Source organism: Pagrus major, chromosome 5 (genome assembly GCF_040436345.1).
Source record: "Pagrus major chromosome 5, Pma_NU_1.0".
In the NCBI taxonomy this organism is placed as follows: domain Eukaryota; kingdom Metazoa; phylum Chordata; class Actinopteri; order Spariformes; family Sparidae; genus Pagrus; species Pagrus major.
Genome location: NC_133219.1, coordinates 24308651 through 24328340, shown reverse-complemented (window position 1 = coordinate 24328340; position 19690 = coordinate 24308651). Strand labels below are relative to the sequence as shown.

General features: G+C 39.3%; 1 protein-coding gene across 3 annotated transcripts in view; it reads left to right on the top strand.

The window, feature by feature from the left end:
- Positions 1 to 19275, top strand: part of gphna (gephyrin a) — a 74171-nt gene extending 54896 nt beyond the window's left edge. For all 3 annotated transcript variants that reach the window (XM_073465661.1, XM_073465663.1, XM_073465662.1), the window contains exons 12-24: positions 348 to 440; positions 1338 to 1393; positions 3327 to 3446; positions 3587 to 3645; positions 3762 to 3915; positions 5426 to 5547; positions 5961 to 6048; positions 6255 to 6328; positions 6936 to 7000; positions 8155 to 8258; positions 12648 to 12744; positions 16060 to 16198; positions 16315 to 19275. In XM_073465661.1, the coding sequence (XP_073321762.1) occupies positions 348 to 440; positions 1338 to 1393; positions 3327 to 3446; positions 3587 to 3645; positions 3762 to 3915; positions 5426 to 5547; positions 5961 to 6048; positions 6255 to 6328; positions 6936 to 7000; positions 8155 to 8258; positions 12648 to 12744; positions 16060 to 16193 (1166 nt within the window). In that variant the 3' untranslated portion in view covers positions 16194 to 16198; positions 16315 to 19275. The remainder of the gene's footprint in view (positions 1 to 347; positions 441 to 1337; positions 1394 to 3326; positions 3447 to 3586; positions 3646 to 3761; positions 3916 to 5425; positions 5548 to 5960; positions 6049 to 6254; positions 6329 to 6935; positions 7001 to 8154; positions 8259 to 12647; positions 12745 to 16059; positions 16199 to 16314) is intronic.
- Positions 19276 to 19690: the final 415 nt, after the last annotated feature.

The following is a 19690-nucleotide window of genomic DNA, read 5'->3' as shown; positions in this document are numbered from 1 at the left end:
CCATCACAGAAAAATGAGAGCTGTAGAAATCATTGGAACTCAGGACTGCCATGCATATACATTTCCTTTACAACTGTATGTAAACTTTTGACTGCGACTGTATGTGTGTGTGTGCTGTAGGTGTGTGTGTGCTGTAGGTATGTGCTTCAACCTTCTGTTTGACTTGTCTAGTGCTATTTTAAGGAAACAGAGAAGAATATAACATCACACATGGGGTTTAAGACAGTTCGGCTCTCAAGACATTAAAAATGAACACACATTGTACTTATTGTGTGTAGTTGGTATGATTGGAGCATTTGTTGTCAAAGTGTGGTTTGCACTAAACTGAATTGGACTAATTTCTTTAGACGGGTTGGGTCGAGTGCTCGCTCAGGACATCTATGCCAAAGACAACCTTCCTCCGTTCCCCGCCTCCGTTAAAGATGGCTATGCCGTACGAGGTGAGTCCACTAATATCTATTATTACATAGAAAATCTATTACATATAACATCAGGTAAACATTATGTAGGGGACAATAATGTTCAACGGCATCCATTAAATTTGACTCAGCTGATGGCTGCGTTCATCTATACAAATACATCTATTTAGTTTTTGGAATTGAATTAACTGAAAACCATTTTCTTCAGACTATATTGTATTTAAACTGTATTCCAGAGGTCACTAATAGGCGGACAGCAAAACATAAGTCAACAACGAAAACATCTTTTAATCAAGAATGGACTCTTTCATGTTCATTTTTCCAACAGGCAGTTGTACCACTAAGAGATGAAGCAGCTACTCATATCTGAATTTAAGTGCACAGAAATGACTACTTTCACTAACAACATGATTAAACAAAATATCGTTCCAGCTACACATGTGTATGAGGCTGGCCCTTACACCATTCCATTTTTACAAAAGCTCTGTAATGTTTTTTATTTTAAAATGCTGCCCTTATTTTACTTGAAATGGGTAAAGAACATTTATTAAATATTTATTTATAATAAGCTGCATATTTTAAACGCCTTCAGTTCAATGTGGAAATTGACGAAATTGTTGAAATTTGGAACTGTACTGACTGTAATTTGACAATTAGTTGTTGACTGTATACAGACATTGATACAATTATTTGGCTCCTTCAATATACTGTATTATGGCACTGAATTGTAAGTTAAACATGATGATGGTCCGGACCTTCGCTCCAGTTAGAAGAAAATACATTTTCTTCTAATTGGACCTCTTTGAATTTTAATTGAATCCCCCTGCTGTATTCTTTGCTGCCACCTGAGTCTTTAATAAATAGTCATGGTCTAATTCCCATAATAACTTGATCAACATCATTATTCTTGACCTGCAGCTGCTGATGGCCCAGGAGATCGCTTCATCATGGGGGAATCACAGGCTGGACAACAGGTCAGCTCTAATACATTAACACTACAGTAATGTCAGAGTGTTGGATAACACGACCTAGAACCATTAGTATCACCTTTAGCAGTCCAGCTATTGGCACTGCTAACAACACAACTTCTAGCACTTCTACTATATAGTTATGTGCAGACTGTATATAAATATACTCTCAGCCAGTCACATCACTGGTTTCATAGCTCTGAAACAGCTGAGCCAATCATAGTAAAGCCTGACAGTAATGATCTTCTTCATCATCTTGTTGTCTACACCCAGACTCATATGGTGTGTTTTGATGTTGAGTTTATGTCTGTGGAGATGTTGTGATGTTGAATTGAATAATGAATGTTGTCAGTTATCTTTTGCAACATAGTGTTTCAAATAATGAATCTGCATCATATATGATAAATGCACTCTAACACAGTTCAATAATAAAACAAGACATATCACTTTTTGTCAAAAACATTGGAACAATTCTTTGGAATTCTGCAATTGTATGTTACCAGCAAAGGACTCTAACACTACCAATTTGCAGGTGCATTTGTAAATACAACATCCTGCTGAGGACGCTACGCTTACACAGAGAGATGCTAGGCTCTCACCAGACAAGCGCTTCATCCCTGCACTCCTCAGCGTGCAGGGATGAAGTGGATTTGTGCCGGAAAAAAATGGATACAAAATGCTGCACAACGCACTTTTTGAACTCGTGTGTAGGTTAAATTTATTCCCAACTCTGCAGCACGAGTGGTGCAGCTTGTCAACTTGCTCCTGTAACTTGCACACAGAGCCCCGCTACCCAGGCGGTCTGCTGGCATTTCTTTGTGCTGGTCAGTTCTGCGCCTCCTCGACTCCTTTGTAATCACAGTGAGAAAAACAGATTTTGCCTGTTCCTATTTTTGGTGGTTACAGGTTAATCATTTATTGCTTGAAATTTTCAAGGAGGTGCACCATTAATTTAGTAAAATAAAATGTCAAAAATAGACCAAAATATCTGCTTTGGATTTTGATAATTGAATTTGAATGCTCATCTTGATCGATTTTCAATTTAGAATTTAAATTGTGACACCCCCATATCAGGCAGTGCATTAATCACAGATATCTGTCCTGCTGCCTTCAGGTGGCTGCATGGATTTAATCAACTCGGAGAAGGCTGTTGTAGACTATAGAGCAGCTGTGGTTAACAGTTACTGACTTGCATTAATTTATAGATCACCACAGATAATCTAAGTCCTGCTTTCATCTCATTAAATGTTTATTTTCTGATCCAGATTTAAATGCATCCACTGCTTGGGGAGTGTTTCAAGAAATTTGTGATTAAAGCATTATTCCTTTTTTTTTGTCCCAGCAATAGACGTGGCTCTGACACGCTGCAAGGGCTGAGACCAAATTTCCACCAAAATATCAACAGTTGACTTTGTGCCTCCTCTTTTGAATGAACCCCCCATTAGTCTGCAATTTTCATGATCACTTCAGAAATAACAAGATAGATGGACAATGTGAATTTCAAGGTCAGGAAAATACCAAACTATCAAAAGTGCTGCTTGCTCTGGTTGTATAATTTCTGTTGTTGTGAACACAAAAAAGGACGCAAAACACCACCGCTACAGCACCTGCTATTGATGTTGGAAAAGAGACTAGGTAGCAAGGTAACTGCTGACATTACACCCCCGAGCAAAATGACTGTTACTACTGCTAAAGCTTTGACTATTACTACTACTAGTCCTATTCTCATATCTATTAATAACTTCACTATCACTGTCAGTAATGTGACTGCTGCTCCTTGTTTTTACCTTTTTTATCAATATTTGGTACTGTACATACTTGGTACCGTAGATACTTGGCTCTGCTATGACTTCTGAAGTAAAATGCACAGTGAAATTCATAGCTCTAGAAGCACCTCAGCAACTCAATAAGCTTTGTGTATGTGTTTGTGTGTTTGCAGCCCACCCATACAGTGATGCCAGGTCAGGTGATGAGGGTGACGACTGGGGCCCCGATTCCTTGTGGAGCCGATGCTGTGGTCCAAGTAGAGGATACAGAGCTTCTGCGGGAGTCTGAGGATGTAAGGATGTTAGCTTGACACTGTCTAGTTTGACCAGTTGTGCTTGTTAATGGGTCCAATGTTGGCATTACCTCACCACTGTGTATGGACAGTATGTGTTTTGTTAGCAGGTATGGTGATGACAGTCTGGCTTATTTCAGGGCACAGAGGAGCTGGAGGTGAGGATTATGGTCCAGGCCCGCCCCGGACAGGACATCAGGTAAACCAAACAACCACAATATGCTAAAGGAACTAAATGGAAACTAATTGCTATCGAAGCTGTGTTAGAGAGCCACTAGCTAATTTTAATTGTAAGGTATCTGTGTGTGTACACAGGCCAATAGGTCATGACATCAGGCGAGGGGAGTGTGTGCTTGCTAAAGGCACACATATGGGCCCTTCAGAGATTGGCCTGCTGGCTACAGTGGGAGTGACCGAGGTCAGCGTGCACAAGTTCCCTGTGGTGGCTGTTATGTCCACTGGAAATGAGGTACATACACAAGAACAGATGAAAATACTCGCAAACTTTTCTTTTGACTTTTGCATCTAGAGTTTTGGGTTTTTGATGGAGAAAAGTTGGACGTCTGATCAATAAAAACATTGTAAAGAAATAACGATACAGTAGCTTTAAAACTGTGTCTGTGGGTCTGTGCGCAGAAACTTAAATGATCTGTCAAGCAGTATGACATGAGAATGTGTTAAAGTTGAGAGAAACTCACACCACAGACACATTTTAATCTAATCACGACCAAATCTCTGTGACTGTGTATTAAAATAATTTATTAAAAAAACATTTTGCATTTATATCATAGAAATGTGAGTCAAACAGTACATAAATGTAAAATAAATGTGTGTTTAACCAATTTTTATACATAATACTACCTTATTACATTGTAATGATGCTAGCTGTTTGTGCCATTGTTGAATTGAGCTTATAGGTTCAGTACCTGGTCTTTCTCTCTCATCTCCATCACCTTCTCTCTTTTTTTTTCTGTCTTTCATCATGTACCGAATCTCTTCCCTACACCAAGTTGAGCTCTGATTGTCTGAGTCATTTTAATTCTTTCATTTATGTCTGTCTCAGTTCACAAAACACAGCATCAACTGATACTCCGCCAGGTTAATCTTGCAATTTAATTATAAATATATTGTGTTATCTATTTTCAACGTAAATGTTAACCCTTAAAACAAACTGAATTGAAAGAAAAGCATTTCAACACTCGTTGAAATTTTATCAAACTACCATTTGATGGATGGCATTAATGCTAGCTGGCAAGGTAGATCATTCACTCAATCACTCACTCAAGTGAAACTAACTAGCAAACATCATGATGAATGGCCACTGTTTAATGTAGTGCCACTGCACAGGAGCTGTTGGTCAGATCCTATCTGGGAATGAATGACACTGAACTACAAGGAAGTAATATTCTCTTGTTATCTGCCTCATCCATTGCAGCTAACAATCCGGTCATCATCCTTTTGTTAGTTATTGACACAAAACAACATTTTTTTGAGTTAAGTTTTTCAATAATGACAAGATCATCCAGTTCCCTACCCACCCACCCAAGCAATGATGGTGCTCAAATGAGCATGTTGCCAATCTTGGCCTTGCAAAATATCTTTGCTTCACCAAACTAAATGGTGTGTATGGCCATGACAGAGAGCACACATGGATATAGTTTCCACCAAAAAGTAAAAGAAACCTTACTTTGTCTCTGCTTATATCCTTCAACTGTCTATGCATCATATGAACTATCAACTGGGATCAAAACACTTAGACTAGAAGCTGGGCCCCTTTTCAAGGTCCTCCTAAAGGCAACTACCTGATAACCCGCATCTCTCTCATAAAGTGTGAAGGCATTTGAGGCCCCTCAGGTTACCTAACGATGACAGAATAGCAACCATTAATTTCCATTTTCTCATATGTCATCACTTTTTCTACCACAGTTTTCTACTAAATCAAGATCTCAGTTGAATTCTTCTCTGTATGCTCTGTGTAGCTGTTGAATCCAGAGGATGACCTCCACCCAGGGAAAATCAGAGATTCCAACCGCTCCACTTTGCTGTCTACCATCCAGGAACATGGATATCCCACCATCAACTTGGGCATCGTTGGAGACAAGTAGGATCCTTTTAGCTTTATATAAAAACTGCTCTGCTATGATAACATTTAGTTTGGTGATACAAATGTTGCACAGACTACATTTCATTAAGAGTTTTGAAAAACATAAATTCAGTGTAAGTATATTGGAAAGTATACAATTTTAAAAACATAAGTTGTAGCTTGCAAAAGTACACTCTGCCTGTCGAGTTTAAGGCTATAGTGTCTCCAAATCTCCAGTTTCTAACACAAGGATTCCATTAATAATATGTAGTTTTCAATTCTAGTCCAGCGTAACGCTGATGACATCACTTTGACATCAATAGGATTATTTCCCAGACTTGACAAAGCTCCACCACAGACATTATACCGCTGTTAGTAGCACTTCCCATGAGCAGATAGCTGGCTTTGATGTGTTATGACTGTGTTTGCAGCCCTGATGACTTGCTGTCAGCTCTCCATGAGGGAATCAGTCGGGCCGATGTCATCATCACCTCTGGGGGTGTGTCCATGGGAGAGAAGGTAACCACTCACTTATGACCAATCTCCTCAAACTAACTAAAGATTTTTCACAGACCTGTTGAGTTGATGTTCTGATTTTAAATAAAGAAACAGGTTTGTCTTTCTAATATAACAATAAATGAAAGCAGTTTTGCCTCAAACTTGAATCAGCATCAGTTTTAATGTATTATTGTTCTCCATCGGTCTGTTTTTCTGTGTCTCATTAGGACTACCTAAAGCAGGTGCTGGATATTGACCTCCATGCTCAGATCCACTTTGGACGAGTCTTTATGAAGCCGGGGTGAGACAGGGGAGTGGAAAGGAAGGGTGGGGAGTTTAGCTGGGGGAATTTAAAATGGGGGGAACTGTGATTTTATATCCAAAGTAATTTTCTTATTGACCCCTGGTGAGAAATAAGATGAACTTATTCATTGCTCATTTTCTTCAAGCTTCCTACTGCTGCATCTACAGTTTCCACTGCTATTTCTTACTGCTGCTACTCAAGTACTAATACTACTATTTCTACTCCTACTTCTATTGATGTCCCTTCTACTACTTCTACACCTACTGCTAATATCATTCTGCTACTACTGCTGTAACTACTACAACACTTACTATTGTTTTTTCTTCTACTGCTTTTAGTACTTATACGACTGCTCCTGGTGTGGCTGATACTCCTCATATTTCTATTATTACTGCTGAGGTTATGCCATTGCTTCTAGTACTGCTTGTGCTACTATCAGTACTACTATCACTATTACTGTAACTACTATAGTTATTAATTACTTTTTTTAAATTTTTTTATTTGTATTTACTGCTGCTTCTATGTACAACTGATGTTGACAGCTTGATTGTATGAGATGCTACTACTGTCTCTGATACTTGTTCTATGTGTTTCTGTTTCTCAGTCTTCCTACTACCTTTGCTACAGTTGACATTGATGGAGCACGAAAACTCATCTTTGCTCTGCCAGGTAATATATTTATGCCTCAGGTAACTGGGTTATGTGAGTGTCAGTAAGTGTGTATCTCCTTGTTGTCCAATCCCCTGGACCATCTCTGACACCCAGCTGCTTTGACCTGATAGTCTCTTTAGTTTTTCTTTGGCTCAACACGCACTCAGATTATTCTTCTGAAGCCATGTCCCATTTGTTGTATGTAACCTTCACCTCGGCACTAACAGGCACACGGGAAAAGAACTTAAGAAGCAGGACAGCACAAGATGCAGCTTCACAAGACCTCCGAGTCAGAGCCCAAATTATAGTGTCTTATAGTGTCAGTCCTATACTAGCATATTCATGCTTATTCTTGATTGCCTGGCTACTTTTCCGAGTCCTTGTTCTTGTCAGTTATCATGATGACCTCACCCTCTGAGTCTCAGTCCCCTCTGTCACTAACTTCATATCTAGAACTCATTTCATGCTGCATTTACATTGTAGTCAAAAACAAGTAAAATGGGTTCTTGGGAGATGTAAGTCAAATTAACAGTCAGTTGATTTCAAACATTTAACAGGTTTATTTCCAAAAAGAATTGTGAATGAACCATCTAATGTACCTCAGATGTTTTGAGCAAACATGGTCTCTTGGCATCAAGGCCAATTGTAGTTGAAACTAAACAGGCCATGACCGACACCTACTTTTTGGTACGCTTGAACTCAAAGCCCAGTATAGCTGAGCCACACTGGAAGTCTAGTCTAGTCTAGTGCTATATCGTCCCAATCTGCCAATACTTTTTTAGACGTTTTCAAAATTCTGTAAAGCAGAATAATTTGAATCTCTCTAAAATCCGATTGGACATAAAGAAAAAGCAGCTCAGCCGAATGTGGTTGCGTTGAGAGCTTGCTTCAGACAATTTTTGCTGACAGCGATTTTTGTTCTCTTAGTAAAAGGTCTCCTATGTTTGTTATGACTATAACATTAAGATAAATGTCAGGCAAGTAGTGTGTCTGGGTCACACTGGTGTAAAGAGATATCAGCAGCTGACAGACACATAGAGGAACAATACTTAATGCAAATGGAGGTAGTGCAAGAGTTACAATTATTACTAACTAGCTAACTCTGGATTTGCCAGTTAGCAGATTTGCCTCTGTACAGTTACCCTAGTAACCAGTGTTGTGTTGTTTTCTAGGTAACCCAGTGTCTGCAGTGGTGACATGTAACCTGTTCGTGATTCCTGCTCTGAGGAAGATGCAAGGCATTCTGGACCCTAGACCTACAATTATTAAAGCCAGGGTAAAACACACACACGCACACATGCACACACACACACACACACACACCACACAAACAAAATATTACAAACCCATTAGTTTAAATTGAGTAGCTATTAAAGCAACACTAGATAGTTTTTCGACCTTAAAATAATGTTTCTAAACTCAGTTAAGTGGTAGAAAAATGGTTAATAGGATGAATGGTGACGTCTCTGCATAAAGGCGTCTAGTGCGACCTGCTTTACGGCATACGTCACACGTTTATTTGTCGGTGGATTTAGCCAGCAGCTACTTGGATTTTTCGTAAACCAACGCCATGGCCGAGCCAGCTAAAAAAGCAAAGAAGGTATTGTCTGACGAGGCGAAGAAAAGAAAAACAGAAAGTGATGTAACACGAGCCCGGACACGGATGAATATTGGACCAGCTTACACTCAGTGGTGCGAGCTGAAAGAAGAAATGGGTTTCAAGACTGATGGCGACCTAGCCTTGATGCCACTGGATTTGTAAGTCATATATTATGTCGTGCCAAAAAGTGATTGTCTGCCAGAATCTGATTTCCGGCCGTGGGAGCGCGCACAGCAGCCCGTTGAGCGGTAGCGCTAAAACGTCTGATTTTCTCTGGATTAAATGGTCATAATATGCAGATACACACAACTGTACATCCGCAATTATAGCAAAGGTATGTGTCTTAGAAAGTTTAACGTTTGTTGTTACGTAATTATCACAACTGTGGCCAAAAGAAGTGTAGTTTGTAGTGAAGTCAGGCATGACAATTACGTGATAGACATGTCTCTATGTGCTTGGTATGTCTGATGCCTTTGTTTAGCCTTGTCTTTGGAAATTAGACTATAATGAATGTGATTTATGGGTGGGTTTTCAATAAAGAAATGATCACTTTTGCAATTATCCTCGTGACTCTGCATTATTTTTTATCTGATCTGGGCCTTACATAGCATTTGCTTCCCATGTTTGGATGTGTCTGGTATCAAATATTCTTGTTTATGCCTACTATTTGGAGACAAGACTATAAAAGACATGATTTATGGGAGGGTTACATAAGCCTATAAAATAACGAACAGTTTTCACCTGCCAGCTTGGAATTCTTTTAAAGGACAATTACAACAGAAAATGGGCCTTTTACCCTGCCAAAAATTGATTGAAGGCCAAATACAGTTACTCAAAGGTTATTTCTGCCTAAATATGATTTGATCTCATTCATAAGCCTCATAATATAAAGATCTGAGCTCACAGTACAGCTTGGAATTCTTTTAAAGGACCATTACAACAGTAAATAATCAGTTTTCACCTGCCAAAAACTGATTGAAGGCCAAATACAGTGCAATGCAGATAATCAACGTAATTGTTGAACAGTGTGGTCGGGAGGTAACGTTAGGCTATTGTTGTTATCGGTAACATTAGCATGCTACTTACTGTTGTCGTACCGAGTTGGTTGTAGTTATTACACCAAACACAACGTCAACTTGCAATTGTATTTAGTAACTCCCGAAAACATAGTTATATTTTCAGACGTAAAGTTCACAAAGTAAGATTGGAAAAAGTTGTAATAACATCATTTGTTGTGGCTGCATGGAAAGTAATAAGTAACCTCGATAGCTGCCAAAATAATGAAAGTTTTGAACGATGGCTACAACGTTATGTGCCATCATGTCTGTTTTGTATTTCATATTGGTATTTACCCTGATCCAAAACGAATGTTCCAGCACGTCTACTTCATGTCTGTTTACATTTCCCCAGATCAATAAACTAATACTACAGCGTGTTTACTTCATTTCAGTTTCGCCATTTCCCCGGATCAATACAAAAATATGATAATAACAATAACAATAAAATTGATCATATTAGAATCAATAAAATAATGCTCCGGCGCATCTACTTCACGTCTAAACGGTTTTTATGGACATTATGGCTATATGAGTACATGAACGTTTTTTATTCCATTAGCCTATACACATCACATCCTTTGCTAACAATGTTCAACCATGCGAGCAAAACGCAAAATACTACCATTCTTTGTGTCATTGTAGTTTTCTGTCACAGTAAACAAAACAATGTAATGATATTTTAAATATAGTGTAACGTGCTACTTTACCTTGTCGGTGGACATGTTTCCAAACGAGGCTTCGTGATTCGCCGGCTCCGTCAACAAATTCACGTGTATTAATTTTCCCCAGGGATACTCATACAGCGACAATATTTATGACACTGGTAACAGATAATTGCGCTTCTCAACCAGCTGGGGGTAGTAATGAGTCCAAACTACCTAATGTTGCTTTAAGTAATATAGTATAAAAGAGAGAAATAGTGATATATTAAGTTTAGAAGCAATCCTTCAACTTGATGACTAGTTCAATCCCCACCTTGCTGTCATGCCGTTGAGAAAGATGCTGAGTTCTTAAGAGCTCCAACGGATGTTTGACCTCACTATGGAGAGACCACAATAAATGTACGATCAAAAACAATGTGCACATTTTGGCCAGAGAAGACAGATGGTTTGAAAGGAGTAAAATAATCCATCGATGTCCAACTGGAATAACTGTCTTTGAACAGAGGAGTTGGCCTACGAAACTACTTATCACCACCTACAATGCAGTACTGAATTCCCTCCCCAGACAGCTTAACAACCAGTCACATCTGGGCTCACCTAGCCCTAGCAACCCACATGAAGGCTGGTTGAGTCAACGACCCACAAGTGGCCCTAACAACTCTGAAAGGACACTCCCACACAGGGTTTAAAAGCCTGCAACTCCCCTCCAATTAGTTAGAACTGAAGACACCTCTTGGATGAGAGGTGAAACATCTAACGTCTTCAAGAAACTGAAACAAGTCCAGTTGCCTACAATATAGCACTTAGAATCCCGATAAAGGAGAACATCCCCATTGGGGATCAGTAATGCATCACCTTATTACAGTATGTATCATTAAGTAACTAAAAACTTTTTGGAACAACTGGAACAGGGGGAAATCGTTATCCTGGCTCCGTCCAAAAGTCCTCCTACCAGCACCTCTAATGGTCATGAATTAACATGTTATATCTCATTTGTTTAACCATTTGTACAGATATAAGAATGGTACTGATTTTTTCATCTAATTCTTTGCGAAATAAATAATTGTAATTCCCAGAAAATATTTCTTTTTAAATGTAAAGTAACGGTTTGATTACACCAATGTTTTATACGATTAAAAACCTTAAAGGGACATGGGGCAGGATCAAGAAATAAGACTCAATAGTGACACAACAGGCGTTGCGGCCGTTAGGGTAACTGGAGCCATCAGCCAAGCCGGCGCGTCAGCGCGCATGAACTCTTCACAGCAGTGCAGCTGATGCCTTATCCCCTACACACATGAAGCAGCCTGGAAGCCGGCTCGCTGTGTGTAGCGACACACAAGGGCGGCGATTTACCGTTACGGTTGATGCAGTCTGAAAGGCACAGGCGAAAGCAAAGACGGCATATTGGGGGACAAAAATATCGTCTCTGATACGGGATTGTTGTGTGTAAGCGGCTAATGTTACTACACAGACACAAACAAACCGTTAGCCTGTGGCTACAGCCAGCTGCTAATGTCACCTCCTGGATAACAGGTTGGACTTTCGGTCCCATATATAAAGGGATATATTTCTAACTATACGGTTTCAGAATAAAGGACCGTGGAAAATGCGCAGTCTGTAACTATTCAGTGTTACACAGCGGTGGACTATGTTACATGTTTGCAGCTAACACTACTTTGCACGTTAGGTCACTCCAAGTCCTCGTAATCTCATATGATTTTCAAATCAAGCTCTAAACATGACCTATAATGTTTTCTTACCTGGTTACTAGGAAATGAGCCATGTCAGCATCTGTTTTCAGTCCCAATTCAAGTTGAAGCTGCCTCCATGAGTCGAACGCGTATCCGATGTTTATTTGGGTGCCAGCCCGGCTTTGGTCGTAATTTTGTTTCGACTCAAGACATGCCGCTGATAAAACCTTTGTTTTCTTCTTAGTATGACTTTTTAGTGGACTTTGTGTGGTGGTGGGTCGTTTGCTGGCCGTAGCAGAATCCATTACTACCCAAACACTAGTTTGGGTCCACCGCGCTTGTCTTCTTCCCGTATCCGAGGACGCGCATTCTGCGCCATCTGACGTCACGTCCGCAAGACTGCACGGGAAATTCGGACCACGAATTGCAGTACATTATGCAGCACACAGCCTGTTCAAGGCAATGGAGAGATACGTGGGTGGGCTCATTCTTTTTGGTTTTGAACGCTTCATCACCCATTAGCATTAAAAAACTTAAAATGCATGTTTATTTTTTCACAAATCCTGCCCCAAGTTCCTTTAAACTTTTACTTTTGGACAGTATACAATCCATATTCATATGTCAGTAACATTTTGTGTGCTTGTATTTCAGCTCTCCTGTGACGTGAAGCTGGATCCCAGACCAGAGTACCACCGCTGTATTCTCACCTGGCATCACCAGGAGCCACTGCCCTGGGCACAAAGCACAGGTTAACACACAATCACGCACATTGGGTCTCATTCATGAAACGTTAGTAAATTTGTGCGTAGATTTGCACATAAAAGCCTACGCTACTAAAAACCTACTCCGGATTCATGAACACTGCGCGAAACTCAGATCTGATCGTAAACACGTGTGTATGATCGTGAATGCCAATCCATCGTAAAGTGACAGCGCGCTCCCGGTAATCAGCTATTAGCATAAATCCCCGCCCATGAATTGCCAATGACCACCATATAAGGAGGTGTAGATGCATCCAGTCGACCTGTCAGTCATGGCGCAAACGAAGAAAGGGAGAGAAAGAAAAAAGAACTTTGCGGAAGCAGAGATAGAAATACTTTTGGGTGAAGTGGAATTAAGAAAAAAAAAAAGTATTTTCATCTGTTAGCAGTGGTGTGACAGGGACAGGCAAAGCGAAGGCCTGGAGGGAGGTGACAGATGCTGTCAATATTGTCTCTGTAGTCCAAAGAACCATGTCCGAGGTGAAGCGTAAATGGTTTGACATGAAACTGGAGGCAAAGAAACGCATAACCTCACACAAAAGAAATATATCAGCCACAGGAGGAGGAGGCTCACAGTCGCAGCTATCAACTGCAGACGAGCGCATCGCGGGGATAATTGGGGAGACCTCTCTGTCAGGAATTATACCTGGCGGAGACAGCGACATGCCTCCACTGGAGCCTATATTTTTATTATCATCATTCAACATGTAGAAAGAACGTGTAATCTATTGAGTCGATTTACATAGATAATTCACAATCATGAACCTAATCTGGATCTTAAACCTGCCAATTGCCAACTACTTTAACTAAATGTGTTATATTTTTATCATATGTTTAGGCTATATCACGTGTTTCAAAGGCATCTGCGTATTGTGTACATAACAGAGCGCAATATGAATTTAAATTGTAATTTCCAATAGTGACAAGCATTATTTATGTGCATTCTTAAATTTACACAAGCACTACGCGTGGTCAGCAGCATGTGTAGATTTTGTTAGTAGCTATGAAAAGATCGGAGCTACTAAAATATTGATGAATGCGAGATGCACGTAAATTTCCCTCTGCGAACAGTTTACACACAAATTCGTTCTGCTCATGTTTCATGAATGAGACCCATTGTGTTTACACAGAGCAATCTGTGTTGCACCTTGACAGTATTACCATACCCACCACAGAAAAAATAAATACAAATGTATCATGAAATATTAAATGCATAGTGTGCAGAGATTACATTCAAAATACGGCAATATATAAATACTAAAAAACCCACCATAAAACAGGTAATGTTTTAAAGATGTGTCTGTTCTAATGGAACCTTAATTACCAGTGGACCAACCAAATAGTATTGTAATCAATAGGAGTGGAAATTACACGTGTGCGCCAAATGAAACAAAGGATCAAGGTAAATTAATTGTCCTTGTACAGCACTTGGTTGCACAATAAAAAGAGAGTTTGTGGTCCTCGTCAAGCTAGACACAGAACATTTACACAGGCACCTAAATGGAGAATCGAATATGATGGAAAAAATACAGCAATTTATGCAGTTATTTATATACAGATATACATATACACAGATCCACTCAGGAATTAATTCTGTAGTGCATTTATTAAATTTGCTTTTGGGTGAATGTAAACAGCAGCAACAAGATGGTGATGATAATATGTTCAACATATTCACATTAAAAGTTTGACATGTGTGAGCACCACCTCTCCTCGTCCTTGTAGTGGAGACGGGCCGCTGTAAAGATGTGGACAGACCAGTCTCTGATTTCCCATTCCTTGGCCAGCCCAAGTCCCATCTGTACCTTTTCTTTCCCTGCAACAAGACATTAAATCCAAGCTGGGCTAGCATGGCTCCTGTACTGGATCTACAAAATAGGGTTAACACTGCACGCACATCCAACACACAGACTGATGTATTAACACCAGCCGTTTTTATAATGGACAGCAACCCGCCAACTTGGGGCTAGGACCGCAAATTTAAACAGACCGCGGCATATTGGGGGTCTGTTTTGGTCCGCCAATATGACGCCTCGGAGGGTACACTTTTTGCCACCTCCATTGCAATGTAAATCCAAGGCGTCGATGTGCCAGCAATTGCGTGACATGGGCGGAGGTGTCGATGACGTGCACTGTTGTGTGACCCACAGCCGGGAGTTTTAAAAGCAGGAAACAGCTGATCACAGCAGTCAGTTCATCACTTCATCCGCGGACGTCAAGATGAGCAACTGGAAAGCCGCTGAGATCCGGGTGATGCTAACCATCACAGTTGAGAGAATCGTCAACAACAACAGAGCCGGCCCTTGGCATAGGCTGTATAGGCGAATACTAAGGGCGCCGCAAACGGGGGGAGAAAAGAAAAAAAAACAAAAAAAAAACAATTTTTTACCAGTGCTATTACTACTATTATTTCGAAATATTATATAAGCCCACAGCAACATAACTTCATAGCAAAGCCTATTAAATAATGGAAGGGCCTTTTTTCTGGGTTCCTGGGTGGGGGGGGGCAGGGTTGAGAGGCGAGTTACCTGAATCTGACCGGACCGTGACCCCAAGACCAAGAGAGAGATTTATTAATACTGTAGCAGAATCACAATGTCCAAAAGATTGAAACCATCCGGCGCCCAGGGAAGGAAAAGAATGAAAGAAGAGAAAAACGTGAAAATATACACATACATACATACATACAAATATATATATATATATATATATATATATATATATATATATATATATATATATATATATGTGTATATATATGTATATATATGTATGTATGTATATATATGTATATATATGTATATATATGTATATATATATATATATATATATATATATATATATATTCATTTCACCGCACTGCTTTTTGCACTCTGGTTAGACTGAATCTCATGGTATTTTCATTATTAGTCTATATTGAAAATACGTCTTTTTTTATTAAAATGTAACATCCAGTGGTCACATATACTTCTCTTCTCTCTTAAGATGCACTTTTAAAATATTGAATACATACATGCAGTTTCTGTGTGAGTGTATGCGATGCAAGGGGGCGCCAGCTAAAATCTTGCCTAGGGCACCAAATTGGTCTGGGCCGGCACTGAATAACCAGATCACTCGTCACGCCCAACTTCGTGCTTCACGTCACATCACATGTTTGCGCCTACCCCAGTGGTGGCTTTTTTGCAAAGGAGGAATATTACACCTCCGTTTCACATAGACAAGACGGCAGATTGCAGCCTTTACCTGGCTGGAGTAGCCCCTTTCTAACTAAAAGGGGCTACTCTCTGTTCCTCTTTCTCCAGGCAACCAGGTATCCAGCAGGCTAATGTCAATGCGTAGCGCCAACGGTCTGCTGATGTTACCACCTAAGACAGAGCAGTATGTGGAGCTGCATAAGGGAGAAGTTGTGGACGTCATGGTCATCGGACGGCTATGATGCAGGTACATTACATTCTCTTCTATTTGATTCAAGTTCACAGGAGCACTACACATGTATTTTATAATTAATAAAGAGAGAAGAAAACACATCATATTATAACAAAACGTTTTCTCCCCAGACTTCAGTGTCACTCGCTACCGATTACCATGGCAGTGCCAGGACTTCCTGTCTGGACAGGAAACGGGCGGGGGCAGGAAGTGGTGCATGTCTACCTGGTCACCATTAGCTGTGATGTCATATGCAACAGCCAATCGGAGCCAGCGGAGGCTGAATCCTTATTGGTCTGCTCTGAGGAGATCACTGTATTTCAATGGAGAAAAAAAATGTGAAAAAGAAAAAAGAAACTATGAGATTTTTTCTGTAATATTATTATTATTATTATTATTATTATTATTATTATTATTATTATTATTATCCTGATGATAATGATTATTAATATTCTTAATTAATATTCTATTTATTATTATTATCATGGTTCTGACTAAATATTATCATCTTAGTAGTAATCATGCCCTCTCTCCTGTTCATTGGCTTTGTGCGTCAACATTTTCCCCTGATTTTTCCCTGGTAGATACAGAGATATAGATACCTGCCCCTCTTCTCTTCACTCCTCCTGAACTTTCCCCCCTTATTTCTCTCCCTTCTTTCACTCTTCTTGTTCTTCTTCTTCTTTTCTGCTCTGGCATCCTCTATCCAGATATAGATCTCCTTGATAACCCTTGCCTGAAGTATCATGGAATGGAACACACTGACCCATACATCAATGTTGACAGAAATATGAACTAAAGGCTTATAAAAACATATTTTGATGATGTTGCTGATATAGTTTGTGCCAGTACAGTAAATATGAGTTTTTTGCCAAAAGAGGAATAATACAAGGGTATTTTTAATTTTTTTCTCAAGATATAACACTTTCAAACCATACTGAGACACTAAAACTTCATCATGACTCTCAATGAAAGCCATGAAACTCTTTGAGGTGGGTCAGGGGCTCTGCTTTAAGGCAGGGTGAGCCAGGATTCATTGAGTCGCCATACTGTAATGATTACTCTGGTCCGACATTAAATATGAACATAATTGTTTCAATAAAATACATAACGACTTCCATGATCTGTAGCCAGGGAGGGACTCTCCTCATAACAGATGTGGCACACATTGGTAGTATTAGTTTAACCCAAATCCTGCATTCAAGTGGTGTTACGGGAGTTTATAGTTTACACAACAATACTGCAGTAGGAAATTGAAATGGTTAGTCTTTAATAAATGTGTTATTTGCATTTTAAGTATTGGAGGATAATGCTTGTGATATTCTATACTTATTATCAACTATTCCCAAAACGGGAGGGACTTGTACATTTGTTGGGGATATTTTCAGCTGCGGATTGATGCACATCTGGTGCTCCAGTGAGTATTTGGGGCAGCAGGATGGTGCAAGTGTGACCTTAAATGAAACTGTAGTGTGTGTATTCATAGTAATGAAGGAACATGTCACCCAGTGCAATGGCTCACTGATGTGTTTATAATAGGTTTGGGACAACAATGGAGCTCTATGGCACAGAGGAAGACAATATGTCTGACTTTGGATGCGCACACAATACTTGTTTGTGTAATCAGTTCATTTTTGGTTATGGTAGTTTGATGGGATTTGTTGGTAGTCAGGAAAATGTAGAATATTATCAGCCTTATCCTTTAAAGGGTAACTCCACCAGTTTTACACATTAGGGTGTGTTTACAGGTCATGGGGAGTTCTACTGCATATGTGGGGAAAAAAAGGTTCACTGGTTTAGTCTTGCACTCCTATAACTGTTATTAAAACCTAAATTCTTAAAACCTAAAAAAAGATATCACCTCTTTATTCCACACATTCTTCTTCCTTTTTAAAACCTGGTGCCTACATTACCAACAATGCAAATTAGTCATCATTGGAGGCAATTTATCAGAATACACCACAAAGCCACAAAAGGCTTTTTTCTCCTTTTTACACATAAGCAGTAGTATTTCCCAAGACCTGTAAACACACTGTAATGTGTAAAATTGGTGGAGTTACCCTTTAAATACACAAAGATTAATGACTTTACCGAGTTGACAACTTGTCTCAAAAGCTGGCTTCTGTTTCACCAATAATGCAACTCCATCTTTTTTCAAAACCAACAAACATGAATGAAAGTGTTGCTTGGGTGAGTTGTGACTTTTAAACAACTGAGAACACTCCGACCCGACATCACTTGAGAGCAAGGTGTCACGTTCAGATGCTCATAAACTACTCAACTGGTGTGTTTCTACCATGACAATGTTAAGGTGCTGGTGTGTGCTGTGAGGGTCACCAAATTGCACAAAATTCCAAATTCTATGTAATGTTGCTTTAATGATAAGTAAATACACCAAGATGAAATAAGATATGTTTTTCAAGATGTCAGTTGCTGATATGAAGTGTAAACTTCCAGATCAGAAGCTTGTGTCTATTATCTTTCCTCTGTGACCTGAATGCAGCACTAGTCAGAATATCTGAGCTTTGACCACTTTCCCAGGTAGGCTGACGCAGTCTTCCTCCACCCCTCCTGTCCTTTCTCCCATTTCTACCATGTATCTATCAGTGGCTCATGTTGTGTTCATGTCATGTAAAACAAAGTAGAAGAACAGAGTGACATTTCTGGCAGGATTTTAAAGGTGGTCAGTCATTCAGTGGAAGGCACACATACAAATTAAATTATAAAGTATTAAATTAAACCACATTTCTGTTTTCCACAACTCATATTTAGGATAAACCCATTATGACATGAACACAGCATCAGAGCACATTGTGGCACCTGCCCAATGAGGACTAATCAAAACCCAGATAGATTCATTTGAGTAAAAAGAAGCAGGTTATTGTTAAACTGCCTTTGTACTGAGTGATTCGTAACACTGGACTGAACTCAGTGTCACACTGCACACACTATAAACTATGACCAGCACTTGTAATGAAGCAATGACACAGCATTCTACTACTAATGTATAAATATAATGAAGAGGATGTTTTTTTCTGTAATGATATTGAAACTGAAGATGAATTAATAAAAATAATCATGGTTATTCTGTACTTCTGTTTGAACACGTTTCTTTTCTATGAAAACATCTGTAATATAATATCAAACAAATATTGATACATTAAGTCATTACAGTAATTTCATTAATGAGGGAAAGCTCACAGCTTAGTGCAAAACTAGAAACACCACGGTCTTGTGCAGTTATTTCAGATCTTTATTATAGGACGTTTCGTATTAATAACTATAGGGAAGTAAGATATAACAGGATGCTTAAAAATATCTCAATTCTAAATATCTAAATGTATATTCCATTATACAAACTCTACTTTGTTATGACCTGACTCAGCTGTTTAGCAAATGTCTATCTATCTATCTATCTATCTATCTATCTATCTATCTATCTATCTATCTATCTACGGGTTTGGTTGGTTTGGACAAAATACCTTTCATTGCTGTATCCAATCAGCA